The 20,483-nt window shown below is 36.3% G+C and overlaps 1 protein-coding gene across 1 annotated transcript in view; it reads left to right on the top strand.

The window, feature by feature from the left end:
• UNC13C (unc-13 homolog C) overlaps window positions 1-20,483 on the top strand; it is a 611,946-nt gene that overhangs the window by 373,216 nt on the left and 218,247 nt on the right. The window contains exon 20 of the mRNA XM_047738968.1: window positions 12,057-12,190. Coding sequence (XP_047594924.1) covers window positions 12,057-12,190 — 134 coding nt within the window. The remainder of the gene's footprint in view (window positions 1-12,056; window positions 12,191-20,483) is intronic.

Here is a 20,483-nt window from a genome sequence, read left to right on the forward strand (position 1 = left end):
ACCCAGAACCTCAGAATATGACCTTATATTGAGTAAGACTTTTGCAGATGTAATTAAGGTAAGCATCTAGAGATTAGGTAATGTCCTAAATCCAAATACAGATATTTTTACAAGAGACAGAAAAGAAGACACAGACGCACAGAGAAAACATGAGCACATGAATGTAGAGGCAGAGATTGGAGTTCTCCATTCAAAGACCAAAGACTCTCAAGGGTTGCCCAGTCATCAAAAGTGAGGAGAGAGACATGGGAGGAATTCAGTCTCTAGAAAGAAACCACCCAGCCAGCACTTTGATTTTGGACTTCTCACCTCCAGAACTGTGAGAGAATGCATTTTTGTTTTTAGCTACCAAATTTTTGGTAATTTGTTATGGTAGGACTAGGAAGCTAATATAGGGAAGCTGAGCTGTTGAGACTTTCACACTTCTGGGCCACGCTTGAAGGTCACAGAACGACTGCCTCTGACTTCCTAAGAAGCCCCAAGCAGCAAAGCAGAGAGGCTGCAGCAAGTGCTTGATGTGGGACTCAGCCAACATACACGGAATTATTCACCAGAGATGCACTGATGTCAGGTGAGCTGAAGGGATGCGACCGTGTATCCACAAGCAAAACTGCTTCACATCTCCAGCCATGATTTGGAGAACCAAGTCCCTTCTTTATGAGTCTTCCATCTTAAACTTGGTACTTAAAGGCTATGCTTTAAGAGGAGAAAAGAGCATAGTGGATTAGATACGGACAGTTAGTAGGCTGTAGTACTTCTGCTCACATTCTACTGGCTAGAACTCAGATTTCCACAACTAACTGCAAAGGAAGCTAGGAAGTAGAATTGTTTTGCTTATCTGTCGCTGTTTAATAAAAGATACCAAATCTCAATGACAAAAAAAAAAAAAAATTGCTCATTAATCTATCCTGCAATTTGGACAGAGCCGATTGGGATGACTTATCTCTGTTCCAGACAGCATTAACCAAAGTGGCTCAATTAGGGCTGAGGGGGTCCACTTCCAAGAGTGCTTACACACATGGCTAAAAAGTTGGTAACGACTTTGATCTGAAAGCTTAGCGGAAGGGTTTCTTGGAATTTGAGTTTATTTCCATGTGGACCTCTCCAAAGATTCATGACATTTGTCTCAAGTGCCTATTGCACTCACTCCCAACACCTTACAAAATCCTTGTGCTGTTATAGTTTCAAGCTCATGCTTGAGGTTCAGAATCACTCTAAATCATGTCCAGATGGAGATGAAGGTCCTTGGGTCCCATTTCTGAAGCATGGTTCCTCTTCATCTAAATGTTTGGAAACTACAGAGCCTGGTTGTTGGCTTCTCCCACATGCCCAAGGTACAATGGTGAGATAGAAATAATATAACCAATACAGATATTTCTGTTCAAAAATAGGAGACACGTGACACTCACTTGTCCATAAAAATTCTGAAATCTAGCCGGGAACATGTTGTCAGTTCTTAATTGCAGCTCAGTCCCGCTGTCTGGGAATTATTCTCCATGACTCTTGGCTCCATTTGCTGGGTTTGTAGCCTTGCCCTTGGGTCATTTATCCTGCTGCATAAGGAACAGCTCATGGTTACGACGGAGTAGCCTTCTTCTCAGCTTCCTGCCCATAGATGATTCAAAATCATCTTTTTATTTTGTGCTGAATTAATTTTTTTTGTCCAAACTGATACAATTTAATTTAAGTATCTGTGGGCCTTGCATTAGACAAAAATGGCACTCATGTTTCTTACTGAGACAGACCTTCTTAATGTGAATGGAAAATCTTGGGCTAAGATTGGACAATGCACTTAAGAATCTTGGAAGTCTTCTGTCTAGTTGAAAGGAACTACAAGGCACAAGAAACTACGAGATTCTTACAAGCCATTTTCTTCTAGCAGAAAAATTCAAAAAGAACATCCTTAAGATTCTTAGAAACTGTACTAGATATATCTTAAATATTCATAAAACTCTCAGAAAACTTCTTTGGACCTAGACATTTTGACTGTAAAGTCATACACGTAAGGTGCCCTGGATTTGATGTGTTCCCTGAAGATATTTTGCACATTGAAAGCCTTAGCTTCTGGAAAGATTAAGGTTAAGAAAGTTTTACTTTTGAACCCAGGAAGTACACTTCTGCCTGGAAAATGATGTGTTTTTGTTCTGTTTTGCTTTGTTTAGTTTAGCTTCCCTCTCTCTAGCTATATCGTATTCTACATGGCTATAAGAAACCACTTGGCATGTTCATTATTCTGCTAAATCCATCAGCTCAGAAAATAATTCTATTTTCTATATTTATTGTAGATGACAATGTTGACAAATTTTCCCCACTAAATAGTAGGAGTCATCTTTTACCTGGCTTGAAATAATTTTTTCACTGTCTTTCAGTTTCTCCCTGACAAGTCCTCTGATATCATTAATTACCTTCTTGAAACCCTTCTAGCTTCTGCCTATCACCACTCAGTCCCAAATCATTGCCACATGTTTTAAGTTTTGCTACATTAAGGGTCCACTTTCTGTTCTACTTATTTGTTGAATAAAGAACTACCCTAAAACATAATGGTTTAAGATAGTAACAGTAGCTTACTTTGCTCACATAAATGCAATTTAAGCAGGGCTGAGTGGTAAAGTCTCAACTCTTTTCTTTGTGGTTTCAGCTGATATGGTTTGACCAGAGAGGAAGTTCTACTTTGGACATGCTTATTCATATGGCTAGCAAGTTGGTGCTGTCAGTAGGAACTGTGTACCAAATGTGTTGGTTGGTTCTTTTCTTTTTTTAAGATTTTATTTATTTATTTGACAGAGATCACAAGCAGGCAGAGAGTCAGGCAGAGAGAGAGGGGGAAGCAGGTTCCCTGCTGAGCAGAGAGCCCAATGCGGGGCTCCATCCCAAGACCCTGAGATCATGACCTGAGCTGAAGGCAGAGGCTTTAACCCTATGAGCCACCCAGGCGCCCCTGGTTGGTTCTTTTCCACATGAACCTCTCCACAGGACTACTTGGGCAATTTCAGTTTAGTGGCTGGATTTTAAGAGAGATGGTCCAAGAGACAGGACTTGGGAATCGCCAGTTTCTTATCACCTCAGCCTGAAAACTGACATAGGTCACTTCTGTCATATTCTGTTGGTGAAAGTCACCCATATTCAAGGAAAGGAAATATAAACATACGTTTTAATGGAAAGATTATCAAAGAATTTAGTCTTATTTAATCTTCCACAGTAATGTAGATGTGCACTCAAGGAAAAAGGGAAAACTGATTTGGGGAACAGCTATCCACTTTCTGCCACAATTAATTCCAGCCATTTAAAATAGTATCTATGTAACATCTGGATGGCTCAGTTGGTTAAGCATTGGGCTCTTGATTTCGGCTCAGGTCATGATCTCAAGGTCCTGGTATCAAGCCCTGCATCAGGCCTCATGCTCAGCAGGGAAACTGCTTGAGGATTTCTCTCCCTCTGCCCTTCTCCCCAACTCAGGTATGTGTATTAACCTTTTCTCTCTCAAATAAATCACTAAAAAAAATTAAAGCTTAAAATAAAAAATAATTAAAATCAAACAGTACCCATATGTTCAGGGGTAGGAAGTTATAGTTAGGTGAGACAAATTAAGTTCTAAATATCTGCTGTACACTGTAGTACCAACAATTAACAACACAGTGTGCATTTAAAAATTCATTAAGAGAGTAGATCTCATGTTAAGTGCCTTGTCATAAGTGGGGCAAGGGAAAAAAGCAGAGACATAAGGGAATTTGGGAGGGAGGTGACGGATAGGTTTATTACCTTGTTTTGGTGATGGTGTCATGGATATATGCATATGTCCAAACTTATCAAACTGTATACATCAAACATGCAGTTTTTGTCTATTATACCTCAGTAAAACTATTAAAAATAGTAACCATATACTTTTAAATCAACGTATCAAGTGCTTAAAACTTAGGGGTTATGTTTTCTTCTCTGTAAATTTAATTACAGGTATAATCGCAGAAAATATATTAAAAAGAGACTCAGCATGTGGTCAATTTTTAGGTACAATGTAGACAAGGGACTTCCTATATGCCTCATAACACTTAACATCTGGGAGTTAAAATATTTGGAGAGATCTGATACTTAGGAATTTTTTCTTTACACTGTACTAAAATCTTCTGTATTGAAAATTTTACTCATAGATACTAGTTTTCTTCTTGACCACACAAGACAAATCTAATTTATCTTTTAATCTCTTCCTATATGACAGCCTATCATGTTTTGAAGTCCACTATCATGCTACTCCTGAGTTTGGTCTAAGCACTGCTAGTTCTTTTAAAGGTGTAGTGTCTTCAGTGAAAAATAAATGCCAGCTACATGTGACCGGATGCGTTTTTCCTTTTTGATGTAAGTTTAATTTATATAAAGAGAAAAGGACAAAAACTATGAGTTTACCCACTGGAATCATTTTATATTTAAGGAATGTTCTTTTGCATCTCTCTTGGGATTCAGATAAGAGACTTATCCGTTAGGTAGACCATATATCATATGCCATAAATTTAATTAAAGGCAAGTATTCACCTGTTACATTAATAAATGTCCTCTTATTGAAGATATTCTGTTGTGCCCTAGTTTTCGCGTCCGAGAGACCACCAAGGAGCCAAGCACCGATGCAATCACACGAGGGTTTATTTGGCAAGCTTAAGCTTGGGCCCAAGTATACCCGATACAGCAGAGTAGGGACTTGGACCCTGAGCCAGATTACAGTCAGAGTTTTTAAAAGCAGAGTAGGGGTGGACTCAGCCGTGGGTGAGGACAAAGGCGGTGTTCAGAAGGGCTATCAGGGTAAAGAAGACTGTCAGGATATTGAAGTCCTGGTTACTATCAAGCCAAGGCTGTTTTTTCCCTTTAATGAGGCACTAGCATGAAGACAATTGGGAGTTTGCTGGTGGAATGTCACATTCTTGCTATCAAGCATCCTTGGTAGTGAGATTTGGGTTTAGAAGAAATTTAACTTTCTTTACTTTTCCTTCTACCTCAGCCTCCTTCAGTTTTGTTTATGGAGGGGAGGGTGACATTAGGGCTTAAGGAACTGAGTTATTTGTCTCTGGAAATTGGGCTAGGCTCGAGGTGGGTACAGTCTTGTTTTTCTTGGCCTCCACAATTCTACCTATATACTTGCTCGAATTATCAGAAACAGGATTGGCTATATATCATCCTATTTTAATAGAAGAAATCTGAAGTTGAAAAAATAAAATCCTTTTCCAAACTGTACACATTCATGTTAAGCTGAGAACAAAATATAAGTTTCTGATTTTATGTTAAATTATTACTTTTTCAATTAAACCATGCTGTTAAGTAATTTGTATATTTAAATCTAAATTCAGAGTTATGACACTTTATGGTTGTGTATAGATAACTTACCCATGTACAGTCTATTCAAATTCAAGGAACCATTAAATGCTGTTAAAAACCACTGAGAATGTCCAAACACTTTAAAATGCAGTTTTGGCAATTTAAATGTCAAGATACATTGGATTTACTGAAGCTGAAAGGACCTAGTAAAGATTCTTTAAATATTTTGCTAGAGTAAAAGTGAATTATTCTAATATATGCAAGTTTTTCTAACTCGATTTGCATAGTTTTAATTTTCAGTAATTAGTCCTATTTAAGGCCACTAGTTGCTCAATTTTTATTCTCAGTTAGCAACGTCTATTAAGTTATTTGAGTAGAACAGTAATTTCCCAATGACTATTAATTTAAAAAGTAATGTTTTACAGAGGGATCTAGCATAGGAGTTTATCAGTGCTTGGAAGAGGATCCACATAAATATCCAGAAAGCTATTCCATTTCCTCTTAAAATTAGGGAACTGCATGTAGTTGGAAATTTCTCAGATGTAAAGTGAAACAGAAGCCTTTTGTTATACTGACGAAATGCAAATTCCAGCAAATCTATGACCGATACTGGTTTTTAGGAGGAACAGTAGCACTCTTCTTCCTTAAAAAACAAACAAAAAACCCACTTTTACCTGATTTAATTATAAGTCTGACTCTTCCTATGAATATGAGGATTTCAGAAGAGCAGAGCTGTATGTGTAAGTCCAGATTCCCAAGCCATACCTCTAACTAAGCTGATTTTGTGTCTGCAACAGAGGCTTTAAAGTCAAATGTATTTCTCATAAGCAACCCAGGTGATTCTGATGTACATCTGTGGACCAGACTTAGAAAAACACTGGTCAGTGGCCGCTTTGAATATAGTCTCAAATTTCACTCCTTAGTATGTTTCTTTGAGAGTCTCATTGTTGCAGTACACATTGCCATAGGTACTTTTGCTATGGATTTTAAAACCCAGTTAAAGAACAGTACTTGCATTAAAGAACAATAGTGGAAAAAAAGTTTTGAAGCACGTAGATGAAAGGTCATGAACTTGCAAATGGTCTAAGTAAGTGGTGAGTGGAACTTTGACAGAAGCAAAAAAGAAAAAAACAGTAATAGGAAATGTTGATACCACCTTCAAAAGGATGTTCCATTGATTTATATATATATGGAGATTTAGGTCATCAATTAAAATTATTAATGTTTCCATTTACAGTGGCTCTCAAACTTTTTAATTAAGGGAGCTGTCATAAACTCTGTTAATCAGACTTAATTTGTTCCTTTATGACTTAGCAAACAAAATCCAACTCTGTTTTCTATTTAACTTGAATAATTTTTAACTTGAGGAGAATGGAGGGTAGAACAAAGGACATTCCCTTGAGAACATGAAATTTTCAAGGTCTGGGTGTTCTGACTTTTAGGACATTCTGTGACCTTAGATGGACCACTTTAAACCAGGTCAGCCTTTGTTTTCTCTTCTGTAGAACACAGGAATTACCATAATTATTTGTAGCCTTTTCGGCACTATAAGATGATTACAGAACAAAGAAAAGAAGTGTAGTGATGTGAGGGGCGGGGTGTCCATGAGCTCTTCGCAAAAGTTGAAAAGACTTGAGATAAAAAAAGATTTGCATTTCCTTGTGCCTTTGTGTTTCTCTTCTTCCTTCCTCTGGACCAAAATAAATATTTGTTCCAGCACTTCAACCACTCAAGTCAAACATTTAAATCTCTTTCTCTTTTCCTATTTTTTACTATACCTCAGTAGCAAATCCAATGCCCTTGACTTCTAAATCCAGAAAAGCCATGATTATCCTGAGTAGTAACACTGTAAGTTCAGGGCCCCACTCTCAGCAAAGCTCCCAAGCTAACTGGCGGTGCCACCATGGGTTCCAGTGCCACCATGAGTCCAATTCAGGCTCTCTGTCATTCCTTGTGGAGGCTGTTTCAAATCTTTACTATTTATTCCTCCTTTTCTCTCAGGATAGAAATTCTTTTTTTTTTTTTTTTAAAGATTTTATTTATTTATTTGACAGAGAGAAATCACAAGTAAGCAGAGAGGCAGGCAGAGAGAGAGAGGAGGAAGCAGGCTCCCTGCTGAGCAGAAAGCCCGATGTGGGGCTCGAACCCAGGACCTGGGATCATGACCTGAGCCGAAGGCAGCGGCTTAACCCACTGAGCCACCCAGGCGCCCCATCAGGATAGAAATTCTTAAATATTCTTTCTCACCATCAACAAGACTTACCTGCAAGACTATCTTCTGACTGGAAGAAGTCATGTTTTTCATTTGTTTGAGGCTGATTCTCCCACATACACTCTGGATCCCTTCTTTCCCATTTCAGCTCACTCCCCCACCTATATCTCTCTTTCAAAAAATTGTATTATTTTCCTTATTCATATTTTTCTCTAAGGTCTTGCCTCTGGTCATATATTCTCCCTCTCTCTGAGTAATCTTATTTACTCCATAATTTCAGCTACCACATATACCCTGGTATACATCAGGGTCTAGCTACATCAGCAGTCTAGGATGTTACTTAAAAATCCAAACGTATCTACCCAGTTGCCTTCTGGATAGTCCCATTTGATTTTCCCTCTCTCTCTCTTCTTTCTCACCACTTAGGCAATGAATTTGGTCAACTTCACTTTTGGTCAATTTCATAAATATTTTCATGAGTCTATCAATTTTCCTCATTAACTATTTCATTAGTTTAAATTCAGTTAAACTTCTTGCTACTGACAAATCATTTAAAACAAAATGTAATTAAGTAGTCCCATGTTTGACATCTTCTACTAGTCCTCCTCAAGTAGGATTTAAATGTTAATTCCTTGGGGCACTTGGGTGGCTCAGTGGGTTAAGCTCCTGCCTTCGGCTCAGGTCATGGTCTCAGGGTCCTGGGATCAAGCCCTGCATGGGGCTCCCTGCTCAGCAGGGAGCCTTCTCCACACCCCACCCCTGCTCCGCCCCACCTGCCTCTCTGCCTGCTCGTGATCTCTGTCAAATAAATAAAATCTTTAAAAAATAAAAAAATAAAATATAAAATAAAATAAAATAATAATAAAATAAATTAAATTAAAATGAATAAATAAATAAATAAATGTTAATTCCTTGACCTGACACACAGGTCCTAAAGGATTTAACCACTATAACTATCTTTGTAGCCTTTTGTTTCCCAAAGTAAGTTCAGAGGAAGATCATTCTGCGGGAAGTTGTGCAAGAATGAGATATGGGGAAGAGGAGGGGATGGAGGGCTTTGTCAAGTTCAAATACACTTGAGGAACTAATGCTCCATTTTTAGCTCTCAGAGTAGTGGTTTTCAAACTAGTCTGAGTTAGTAACACAAGCATTAGTAGGAACTTTATTATATATGCAAATTTTCAGGCCTCACCTTGGACCTGGTGAGTCAACAACTCTGGGGTGAGGACAGCCTGTCCGTGATTGAGCAAGCTTTTCTAACAGTGCTGCTGAATGCTAAAGTTGGAGAACCACCATCTTAGAGAATCACAGGGCACAGTAGCCTGTTACTCCAGGAATCTAGAAAACATTGATTTAACTTTGTTTTAAGCAAGCATTTTCTCACTTGTTTTGAGCATGGACTGTGTGTGTGTGTGTGTGTGTGTGTGTGTGTGTATAAATAATGCTGATATCCACTAGAACCAATGATAGAGAAACACAGTCTGTCAAAAGGCTACATCCTTGTATCCTAACATTGCTGGTAATTCCGTAATTATGTATCTGTCATGTACTTCTGCATTTCAGTATCACCTTACTTTACTAAATATCTTCCCCCAACCCTTGTCTAGCCAACTCCTTAGAGGAGGGGTTTCAAAATTATATAGTTATTAAACAAATACATGGAATGCCCCATATTTTATAACCGATCCGATACGTTGTGTAAGCCCTACATTAACATGAAGATGGTATCTGTTATTTTGATAGTTTTTTCCTCACATGTAATGGTTCTTTCTATATGGAAATCTATCTTCATATTTTCTCATTTGACATAGTGTATATCTTTTCAGCCTGTCTGGTAAAGCTTTTCTGTATTGAAATATCCTTTATAAACATGACCATTAGAAACTTTCTTCAACTGATACTACACTTTGGCAACTTTTCCACATTCACGAATTCTCTTCTCTTATACTCTCACAGCTTTTATCATCCCTTTTCCTTAATAGTCCATTAAGAAAATAAGGTTTAGTCACCATAATTCTAATCATCATAATCAAAATCAATCTACTAAGTTATAGTTTTGTGAACTAACTATATTCCCATTTTTTTCCCCTTGGCTTTAATGGGTTTATCATTATATGTTATATGGAGTATAAATATATAAGATACATTTTTCTTATGATAAATATTAATTTTTAAGAGTTTCAGTAAATACTAATGCACTTATTACTAGCTTCCTAAATTTCTGTTACCATTGTCTTATATTTTCTGACCATAAGATCAAATGCCCTGATAGACCTCTAGGATATTAATAAAGTGTTGCTTAGGAAAAAATTAATCTTTAAGAAATCTGGTAAATATTTCAACATACAGGATTGCATCCCATCCTTTTAAACATGCAGGCTGTTAAAGTGCACTATTAAATTAAGGATAGCTTGATTTATTTTAATGTTATGGGATATGTAAAAACTCAATGATTCAACATCCAGTTTGGTTTATTCTGGGGCAACATACAGAATTTGATGAAAAAACTGTACCATCTGTAATCCTCTAATGTCATAAAAAAGTATAATGAAAGTAGGATTTGTGACAGCTAAGGGATTTTGAAATTCATACATATGCAACTACTTTATTCTCTCCTTTTTCCTTTGTTACTCTTTGCAGAATGACAATAAGTGATTGTGATGTTAGACATGTCATCTAGAGTCATTTGCTTTCATTTAACCATATTACTTGAAATAACCTAGACATATAGTTTGGCTATACACATATCAGGACGATTAATGACAGTATTAATCAAGGTCAGATGCCTTTGAGAAACAAATGCTGTGGCCATCAGAACTAATTTTATTTACAACCTTTATAATCTACCAGGTTCTCTCGATTTTTAAATTCATAGAGGAAGAACTCTATTGAACTTAATCTAATGAGTAAATAATTACATTATTGTGATAATAATAAAATTTTACTCATCAAAGAAAGATAAATTTAAGAAGAAACTATAACTTGAAAGTAGGCAAAGCTGAATATTTGCAAGCCTGTATTGCCGCCTGATTTTCTTCTTGAAGGTCTTCCAATGTGCCTTGAGGTACCTTAGGAATTGAAAGAGGAAGCCTGCCAAGAAGTTTCAAGTGTTTCTCCAGGACCACATATACAAGGTTCTTAAGAACCTTTGTAGAGTACTTACAGTTCATTCTGGCAATCTGAAGTAATTTGTGCCAGCCACTGATTTTTGGACTAATGTAGCTCTCCAACATTTAATATCTGTTGCATTTTGAGCATAAATGTAAGTCAGCAGCACTTAGAAGCACCTTAGGAAAATACATGTCCCTAAAGATACATTGTATTTTCCTAAAGGTACATTATAGTGTATGGAGGTCTTTACTAGTAAGTGGATTCAACAGAGGGCTAATATCTTAGCTTAAGTGAGAACAATAATGTGGTGCTGACTCACTCAGGTCGGGTTACATGTCTGAGGCAGCAGTTACAAGATATGCATTCAATCATTCAGCAGAGGGTAGCTGATCTTTGGATGAGACATAATTGGAAATGGCAATAGTTTGGGCCCCCAAAAATCTAATCCACCTTTTCTACCAGAGAACCCATGAATTTCCTGAGCTACAAATTGAAGTTTTCAGATACCCTGGACCTATAAGCTTGTAAATCATTTGGCAAATACAATTGGGGGGTGGGGGGAGCCACATGCTTCTTACTTATTTGTATACTTGAGTGAAAGTTGGCTCTGCCTTTATCTTTTTTGCCTCATTATTTAAGTAAGTAAATGTAAATGTAAGTAATGTAATTTTAAGTAAATTGTAAGTAATGTAAGTAAATGTAAAAGAAGTTCTCTAAGAAGATTACCCACCAAAGAAAACAATTGTCTGTGTTGAGTATGATGTTGATATGTGAAACATACAAGATTGTTACTGTACTCTGTTCATCTCATTATAAACTTAGATCATTCTGGATAACTCTCTCAGAGGTGAGAGCTGGAGAATTCAGTAAGCATTATAAATCAAGGATTCAAATATGATTTAAATATGCACACACACACACAAGAAAGATACATAACTTTTGGTTGACTAGGTGCATTTGTGGGTGGAAGTAGAGTGGTCCATGCCATTCAGAGAACACTTATATACTGTAGAATTTAATGGTACTGGCTTTGTTACCAGGCAGCCCTGAGTTCTGCACACTTACCACCAATGTGACTGTGGACAAAATATTTAGAAAGGATAAATTATACACACACACACACACACCTTTGTACACACAGAATTCAAACCCTCTCCTTGGAAGAAGCCACTTTAAAGGGATGATTTTTACAATAATAATGAACTGCAATTTAGAAAGCACAACCTCCAATTCAAAACCAAAGATGTAGAAATGCAAGCCTGGCCTGGCTATTGTGACTTTATCCTATGGGAAACCTGAATTTAATAGTTTTGGCTCACATAACCTAAGAATTTTTCCAGAGCCACTTTTTTTCTAATCCTTCCATTTAACAGTGACAAACTAAGGTCATATCATTTACTCTTTTCTTTTACATGTTGTGTGACCTTGTGAGCAGAGTAAGAAACGGGACATTCCTCGGGAAGATCAAGGACCGACCACCAAGAATTTGGATTTTTGGCCCCAGCTGATTACACTGATGGTCACTATTATTGATGAGGATAAAACTGCGTACACACCTGTCCTAAATCAGTAAGTACATTGTCTTGGAAATGAATGGATTTAATTTCACTAAAGTTATGAAAACATAAAATATGTGAAGATGGTTTGTACTCATGATTTATACTCTCATTGGAAAAGTTTGTTTTCCAAAATTAAGCTATATAAAGCAGGATTTTTGTATGTTTAGCAGTAAATATCAATTTGGTGATATTATGAATTTTTAGTTCAAGCCCCATAGGGTGAGATTCTTTGGATATAGAGACAAATAGTTCCCCAAATTTATTTTTATTTGATGTAGAAAAGTTTCTTCATTTGTTCCTTACTTAATTACCTCCCTGTCTCAAAAAGAACAACAGCAACAACAACAAAACCCACAAAACTATCCCATTGTACTTCCCCTAGAACTAAAATGTTGAAAAGTTGGTAGTAAACATATTTCAATGTGACTTTGTAATAATAAAGATTTGTCAAAAGAACACCTGCTTTCAAAGCAGTTGTGTACCATGGATGTATTGCAGTGTGTAACAGAATGAAGTCCATTTTCTCAAGTACCAATGTTAAGCCTATGACCCCCTGCATAGAATTTGCAAATTATGAGCAGAGAGACAAGCAGATGACTTGAAATTCATGGCTATTCTAGAATAACAGATTCTAGAAGAGTCTAAAATTATTAATTTATCAAAATGCACTGGCTATGAGAACTTGGACAAATTATCTAATTACTGTGAGTCTCAGTTTCCTCATATATTACTAGATAATATCAAAGGTCCAGTCCAACCTCAGCGTTGCCTGTTTAGGATTTATCATATGCCTACATGTCGATGGCTATATAGCAGAAGCAAAATAACAGCTGAGTCTACAAAACTAGGCACTTGCAATGTGATTAATGGAGAGGGTATCCTCACTTACTGGTAATACCTGGAATGCTCTGGGCAGCAAGGATAGCAATAGACAAACCATGAAGTAGAGTATGCAGTAGATTCAGACTTCTTGTAGAGAACTTGTTTTATTGTTTCTCTATAATAGCCAAGACAGTGTCAAACAGCTTATGTTGAATTCAACTGAAATTTCAGTGACAGAAGGAATAAATGTAAGTCTCCCAATTTTCCTCCTTTGCTTGTTCCATAACTATCGATTTTCACCTGCCCCCAGTTCCTAACTGTGAAGAAACTGATCCTTTTTGATATGCAACCATGATAATGTCATTAGGTTTGCCTTTATACGTTCTTTTCCCTTGCCCTGTTACACTCACCTTTTCTGCCTGAAGACCTCCTGATGACCCTCTGCGGTTTTACTTTCTTCTGATAGCTTAGGACTGTATGTTCTCTTTTCTTTTTTATTTTTTTAAAGTATTTAATGTATGCATATATGTATGTAGGGGAGGAGAGAAGGAGCATGAATATGAGGAGGGGCAGTAGGAGAGGGAGAGAAAATCTCAAGCAGACTCTGTGCTGAGTGTGCAGAGCTGCACTGGGGGCACAATCCTATGACCCTGAGATCACAAACTGAGCTGAAATTAAGACTTGAATGCTTAACTGACTGAGCCACCCAGATGCCTTTCTCTTTTAATATATGACATGTCATCCGCTCATCTTGGACAGCTTTATGGAACAGATATGTTTTCTCCTTCATTCTTTGGACCTTCTTTGAGACAGGGTAGATTTCCTGAAGATAGGGAGATCAATACATGTTTTATGCCCTTGATCTGCTATAGGTCATTTGGTAAATGACTATTGAATGAAAATAGATATCTTCTCAGAAATGCTAATTAAAAGTTATGTGAAAAAGATTTTACTTCTAATCAGAGAAATTCTTTACATTTACCAAATACTAGAAATCCAGGTGTGACTAGTAAAAGATATATCATAAAATCATGGAATCAGAGTTTCCCAGAATTATTTTTAATCATATACTATGAAATATATACAAAGATTTTATTTGACTTTTTGGAACTATATTAAAAGAAGTGGAGGAAATACATTAAGTTATGGCAAAAATTTAAATTCTGACCTAAGTTAAGTCTACTAAGTATAAAAAGAGGCAATGAGACAAGAAAGGGATATCTTTGTTTTGCTTTTTATTTTTGTTTTTAATTTAATGTCAGAATTTAGAGTCACTTTTTTTTCCCTGTGAGAACCTAGCCCTAAAAAAAACTTGAATGTCTTTCTGGTATTTGGAATCTATGTTTCATGATCTTATTTGCTCAGATTCTGAGGCTATTTTAAAGATTTATTCAAATTTTGACAATTTATAATAATTATAGAACAGACACTTGAGAAAAGAGGTTTTTTTTTAATATTAGTATATATCCATGCATTATATTGGTTGAATGAATAAAGAAATTAAAGTAAACCTTATATGTAGTTAACATCTCTTCTTTCTGTTCCTACTTCATTATTAATAGGTGCATAAATAACGAATCTTAGAACACTGAAAAAAAATTACCAAAAAAAAGAAAAAAATAGGTACACTAGAGTATTTGAGCAATATTTATTCACATTTTTAAAATTTATTAAGTAGCTTTCTAGATGCTCATAGAAATTTCACTATTTTATTGAAATTGAAAACCATTAATTATTTTCAGATAGTAAGGTGTGGTTCTCTCTCTCCCTTGTTAACATTTATTGAATTAAATTTAATACAGTAAAACAGCACATTTGATTTATATGATTTGATTAGTTTTGGCATATGTATCTAGTCACAAAACCCTCACCACAATCAAGATAATTAATATATCTAACACCCTAATAAGTTTCCATATTCCATATTCTTTTGTAACTCACTCCAGGCAACCACTAGGCTGACTTCTGATACTATAAATTAGTTTAGAAATTTTACCTTTTTATGTAAAAGAATCATATGTACATTTTTTTGGTCTACTTCTTTCCCTCGTCACAACTATTTTGAGATTCAAACAGGTTGTTGTGTGTAGCAATACTTTGTCACTTTTTATTTCTGAGTAATATTCCACTATAAGATATACACCAAAATGTTCCTCCATTCGTCTTTTAGGATTAGGGTCAAAATTTGTTGTTTTTTTGCCCCTAGGTTAGGTTGCTATGAATATTTGTTTACAAGTTTCTGCATAGACATATTCTTTCTTTTCTTTTGGGTCACATGGTAGGTACATGATTTGTATTCTTAAAATAGCTGAACTTCTTTCCAAAGTGGTTGTACATTGCCAAAACTTAATATGGTTAGGATTTTTTTTAGTCATTCACATAGGTGTATAGTGGCATCTTACTGTGGTTTTAATTTGCATTTTCCTAAATACTGATGTTGACCACCATTTCATATTTTATTGCAATCTATGTATCTTTGGTGAAGTATCTGTTCAAAAGCTTTTTACCATTTCCAAATTGGGTGTTTATCATTTTATTATTGAGTTATAATTGTTCTTTATATACACCAAATAAGGTACTGTTGTCAGATAAAATGTTGCATTGTTTTTTCCTAGTTTGTGACTTTTTTCCATTGTCTTACTAGTATCTTTTGAAGAACTTTTTAAAATTTTTGATGGAGTAGTCGAATTTATTAATTTATAATTTGAGCTTTTTGTGTCTTATTTAAGAAATATTTGCAACACCCATAAGCCAACTTTTAATATCACAGTTTTCTTCTAGATGTCTTACATTGAGATCTATGATTCATTTCAAGTTATAGAGTTTAAGATTCTTTGGGATTTTCTTTTTTGTGCTTATCTTTTTAATTCCACTTGTTAAAAGAATTATCCTTTCTCCACTGAATTAATTTGGCAACTTTGCAAAAAATCAGTTGGCTATACTTATGAGAGTAATTCTGTATTTTTTGTTCCATTGATTTATTGATCCATATATCTATCAGTTTAGTGATGATGAAATTCTTCGGCTTTTGTTTATCTGGAAAACTCTTTACCTCTTTCAATTCTGAAGAACGATTTTGCCAACTAGAGTATTCTTGGTTGGCAGTTATTTTTTTTCCTTTCAGCCTTTTGAATGTATCATCTCATTCCCTCCTGGGCTGCAGTTTCCTCTGAAAGTCCACTGATCGCCTATGGGAGTCTCCTGTGAATAGCAAGTTGTTTTTTCTTCCTACTTTTAAGATTCTCTCTTTGTCTTTTATTTTTTCTCTTTGTTGAAGTTCTCACTTTGTTCATGCAATGATCTCATGACCTTAGTGAGCATCTTTACAACCATTATTTTGAGATCTCAGTTGGGTAAATCACTTACCTCTGTTTCACTAAAATCAGTTACACCTGGGGATGTAACTTGGTTTTTGTTTGTTTGTTACATAGTCCCCTGTTTCTTCATTTTCCTTGACTGTTTTGGTTTCTGCACTTTAGAAAAAACAGCCATCTCTCCCAGTCTTGACAGAATGGGTCTCATCAGTCATCCCAGCCTGAGTTCCAGGTTGTCTTTCAAGCATTTATGATTATCCAGGCCACAGGTTTATTTATTTATTTTATTTTTTTTAGTCTCCCATAGTTGAGTGTTTGTCAAGACTTGTCAGTGTCCCCAAAGGGGAATGGGGATAGCAGTCAGCATGTAGATGCGGGCTAATTAGAAGCCAGTCCCTGAGGCAACCACTGGAAAAATATGTAGTTAAGCCCCCTTCCAGGGAGAAACTTGGAAAATGGACATTTTTGCCTATTCCTTCTGCACTGGGCCCAAGGGGTGGAGGAGGGGGTGTTCCTGTATGTGTTGAAAAGCTGCTGCTTTGTTTGCTATAGTCCTGTGGGACTTGTGAATGCAAGACCCACTGGCTGTCAGATGTAGGTGATGTGGGGACCCATCCCTCAGAAGCCATAAGTTGGGGCACCAAATGTGCAGACAACCTCCTTTGAATTTCAATCAACCTCCTTGTAATTTGGTTTTGTTGTTGGAGCAATCCAGAGGGATAACATGTGAGAAGTGCCCACCAGTTCCACCAAGCTCTGGGAAGGATCTTAGCCAGCTCCTATACACATGCTAAATTAGAAACCAGATCCTCTGGCTTGTAAAGTATGCAGTCAAACGCTTTCCAGAAGACAGGCAGATAGGCATTTTGCCTGCTCTGTCTGGACTGAGCCTCGAGGAGATTCCCATAGGGAGTGCTCACAAGCCTATTAACAACTTCTTCATCTGCTATCATCCTGTGAGTCTTGAGGATTCAAGCCCCAGCTAGCTTTTAGAACTAGGTGTTTTGAGGGCCCTCCCTCAGGTGGTAGTCTTAAAAACTGGAGAACTAGGTGTGCAGTCCAAACTCTTTGCTCCTCAGGGAGAAGTTGGGAGTTGGGGATTTCCTCTTGACTATATGGTGTTGTGTCATGGGTGGAATTTATGGCAAAACTATGTCTCAGCCTTTCCTACCCATTTGATAGGGCTTTTTTCTCATTCACCTGATGTGTAGTAGTCACTAAGATACTTCCCAGTTTCCCTCAGAGGGAACTGCTCCATGTGTAGTAGTACATTCAGTCCATCCATGGGTAAAGAAAAGTTCAGGAGCCTCTCCCGCTGCCATCTCGGTCCCTCACAAACATACTTGTTCTTTTTTTTTTTTTTTAATATTTTATTTATTTATTTGACAGAGATCACAAGTAGGTAGAGAGGCAGGCAGAGAGAGAGGAGGAAGCAGGTTCCCCGTGGAGCAGAGAGCCCGATGCGGGGCTCGATCCCAGCGCTCTGGGATCATGACCCGAGCCAAAGGCAGAGGCTTTAACCCACTGAGCCACCCAGGCGCCCCAAACATACTTGTTCTTGATGGGGCATTGGAGTTTGTGTCTTTCAGGGAATTTTTACATTTAATCTGAGTGGTCAAATTTGCAATCATATGCTTACTCATGACATTTCTTTATTATCTTTTAAATGTCTACCAGATCAAAAGTCATTTCCCCCTCTCATTCTTAATATTGCTATTTTGTATCTTCTTTCTTTTTTTACTGGCTAGACAGTTATGAATTTTATTAGTCTCGAAAAATATTTTGGTTTTATTAAATTTTTATATTGTTTTTGGTTTTAAAGTAAATTTGTTTCTTCTTTTTATTACATTCCTTCTTTTGTGAGGGAAGAACTGGTAAGTAGCTACAGCAGTGATCCAGTGAGGAGATATGAAGGCTTTATATGAGATAATGGAAATGTAGGATCAGATTTGGTAAATATTAAGGAAAAATGGGATATTTTGACTAACTGCCTTGAGTGGAATATAGAGAGTGTAGAGACCATGATGACGCTGTATTTATGGGGGCATCATTAATTGAGTTAGTAAATTCAGGAGAAATGATCAATTTAAGGAAGTACATAGAAAAAAAGGAACTACGTAGTGAATTATATTTTGATATGTAGAGATTTGGCTATCTGTGACTTCCATGAATTATAAGAACCAGGCAACTGCGTACATAGATGTCAAAGTCCTATAGATTTGGCATCCAATAGATCTACAAAGTAGGGGGAAGTTTGCTATGTGTACTTGAAAGGAAGAAACACTATTTCTTTTCAAATATCCATTAAATTACTGTGACTTTACATCATTTTGTTTTTGTAATGCTCACCAAAACATAAGCCAAAATATGTTTTGTGTGATCCTGTGCATTTGTATGCTACTAATGTCTGTAATTTCTTTTAGCTTCCTTCAAAAGATACATATAGTAAAGTTTCACTTTTTCTCTCTGAATTAAGAGTATAGATCAGGACCAATGTGTTGAGTAGGAAACAGACCAGTTTTCAAAGATCTATTTGATTTGCAATAATAAAATATGCTGCTTTTATGTTCTCAAGACTGTGGGATGAACCAGAGCATTATGTCCAAATCATTAAAAAAAAAAAAAAAAAAAAAAAAAACAGAATATTTTATTTGCTGCTTGAGGAGATTGGATTTAAGATACTTTAAACAGGGACTTCTATCTTGTTCTTTCTATTTTGGAGCTAATGCTGTTCAAAGTATTAAAGCTGTTGATTTGTTTAAACTGTGGCTTCCATTTGCAACAATGTGAATGAACCTTGTGGGTATTATGCTAAGTGAAGTAAGGCAGACTAAGGAAAACAAGTAACATTCAATTCCAAGCATAAAAAGAATCTAAAAAAGAAGAAGAAACAAAAAGCAGAGTCAGATATAAATACAGAGAATAAACTGGTGTTTGCTGGATAAGAGGGTGATGGAAATAGGCCAAATTGCTGAAGGGAGCAGGAAGCATAAGCTTCTAGTTTCAGAATGAAAAAGTCATGGGAATAAAAGGCACAGCAAAGAGAATATAGTCAACAATATTTTGATAGCATTGTACGGTGACAGGTGGTAGCTACACTTGTAAACATAGTATAACATATAGAGATGTTGAATCACTGTGTTGTATGACTAAAATTACTGTAACATTGTGTGTTCCATATAGTAACTATGTGTGTGTAACATGTAACTATAGTAAAAAAAATTAATTTTTTAAATTGTCTTTTTAGTGAAGTGACTTCTTTTTAAGATGTTATTTATTTATTTATTTATTTATTTATTTATTGGTCCAACAGAGAGAGGGAGCACAAGCAGGGGAAATGTCAGGCAGAGGGAGAGGCAGGCTCGATTCTGATCAAGGAGCCTGATGCCGGACTCAGTCCCGGGACACTGGCATCATGACCTGAGCCAAAGGCAGCTGCTTAACTGACTAAGCCACCCAGGCATCCCTCAAAAAAAAAAAAAAACAAAAACTCTGTAAACACTAAAATTTAAAATGTCTTACAAAACTGTTCATCATTCTAAAAAGTAGAGCCTCTGTATAATGCAGCCTTATATCCATCACTCACATTCAACAATTACCAAGATTTTGTCATATTTTCCTCATATATACTTTGAACTTTTTTTTTTCTTTGCTGAGTTATCTTGAGCAAAACTCAGACATCATATCATTTCGTCCCTACATACTTCATTATTCATGTCTAAAACTGATGACTATTTTCTTGCGTATCACAATTAATAACATCACCGGTAATGCCATGGTATTGTGTTTTCTGTTCCACAGTTAAATACTGCTGTTTTTCCTTAAAAATGCCTTTTTATGTTTGTTTTAATCAGGGTCCAAATAAGGCTCACATCCTACATTTGGCAACTATGTAGCCCAACTCTCTTTTATTCTATCTCAGCTCCCTTCACTTTTCTTTTATCCATGCCACGGACTTCTTATGGAGGCCATATTCATTGCCCTTTAGAATGTTGTGCTTTCTGGATCACTAATTTTTTTATATATTTAACTTGTTCTTCCATTTGTGATACTCCCCATATTTGAATTTTAGCTTTAGAAGGTCTTTCAGGTTCCTTTTAGTGATCTTTTTCAAGATACTGAACAGATAATTCTGTGTACTCCCTACTCCGTCATGTCGAGGGTCAC

The sequence above is a fragment of the Lutra lutra genome, chromosome 7 (assembly GCF_902655055.1).
Source record: "Lutra lutra chromosome 7, mLutLut1.2, whole genome shotgun sequence".
Taxonomy (NCBI): Eukaryota; Metazoa; Chordata; class Mammalia; order Carnivora; family Mustelidae; genus Lutra; species Lutra lutra.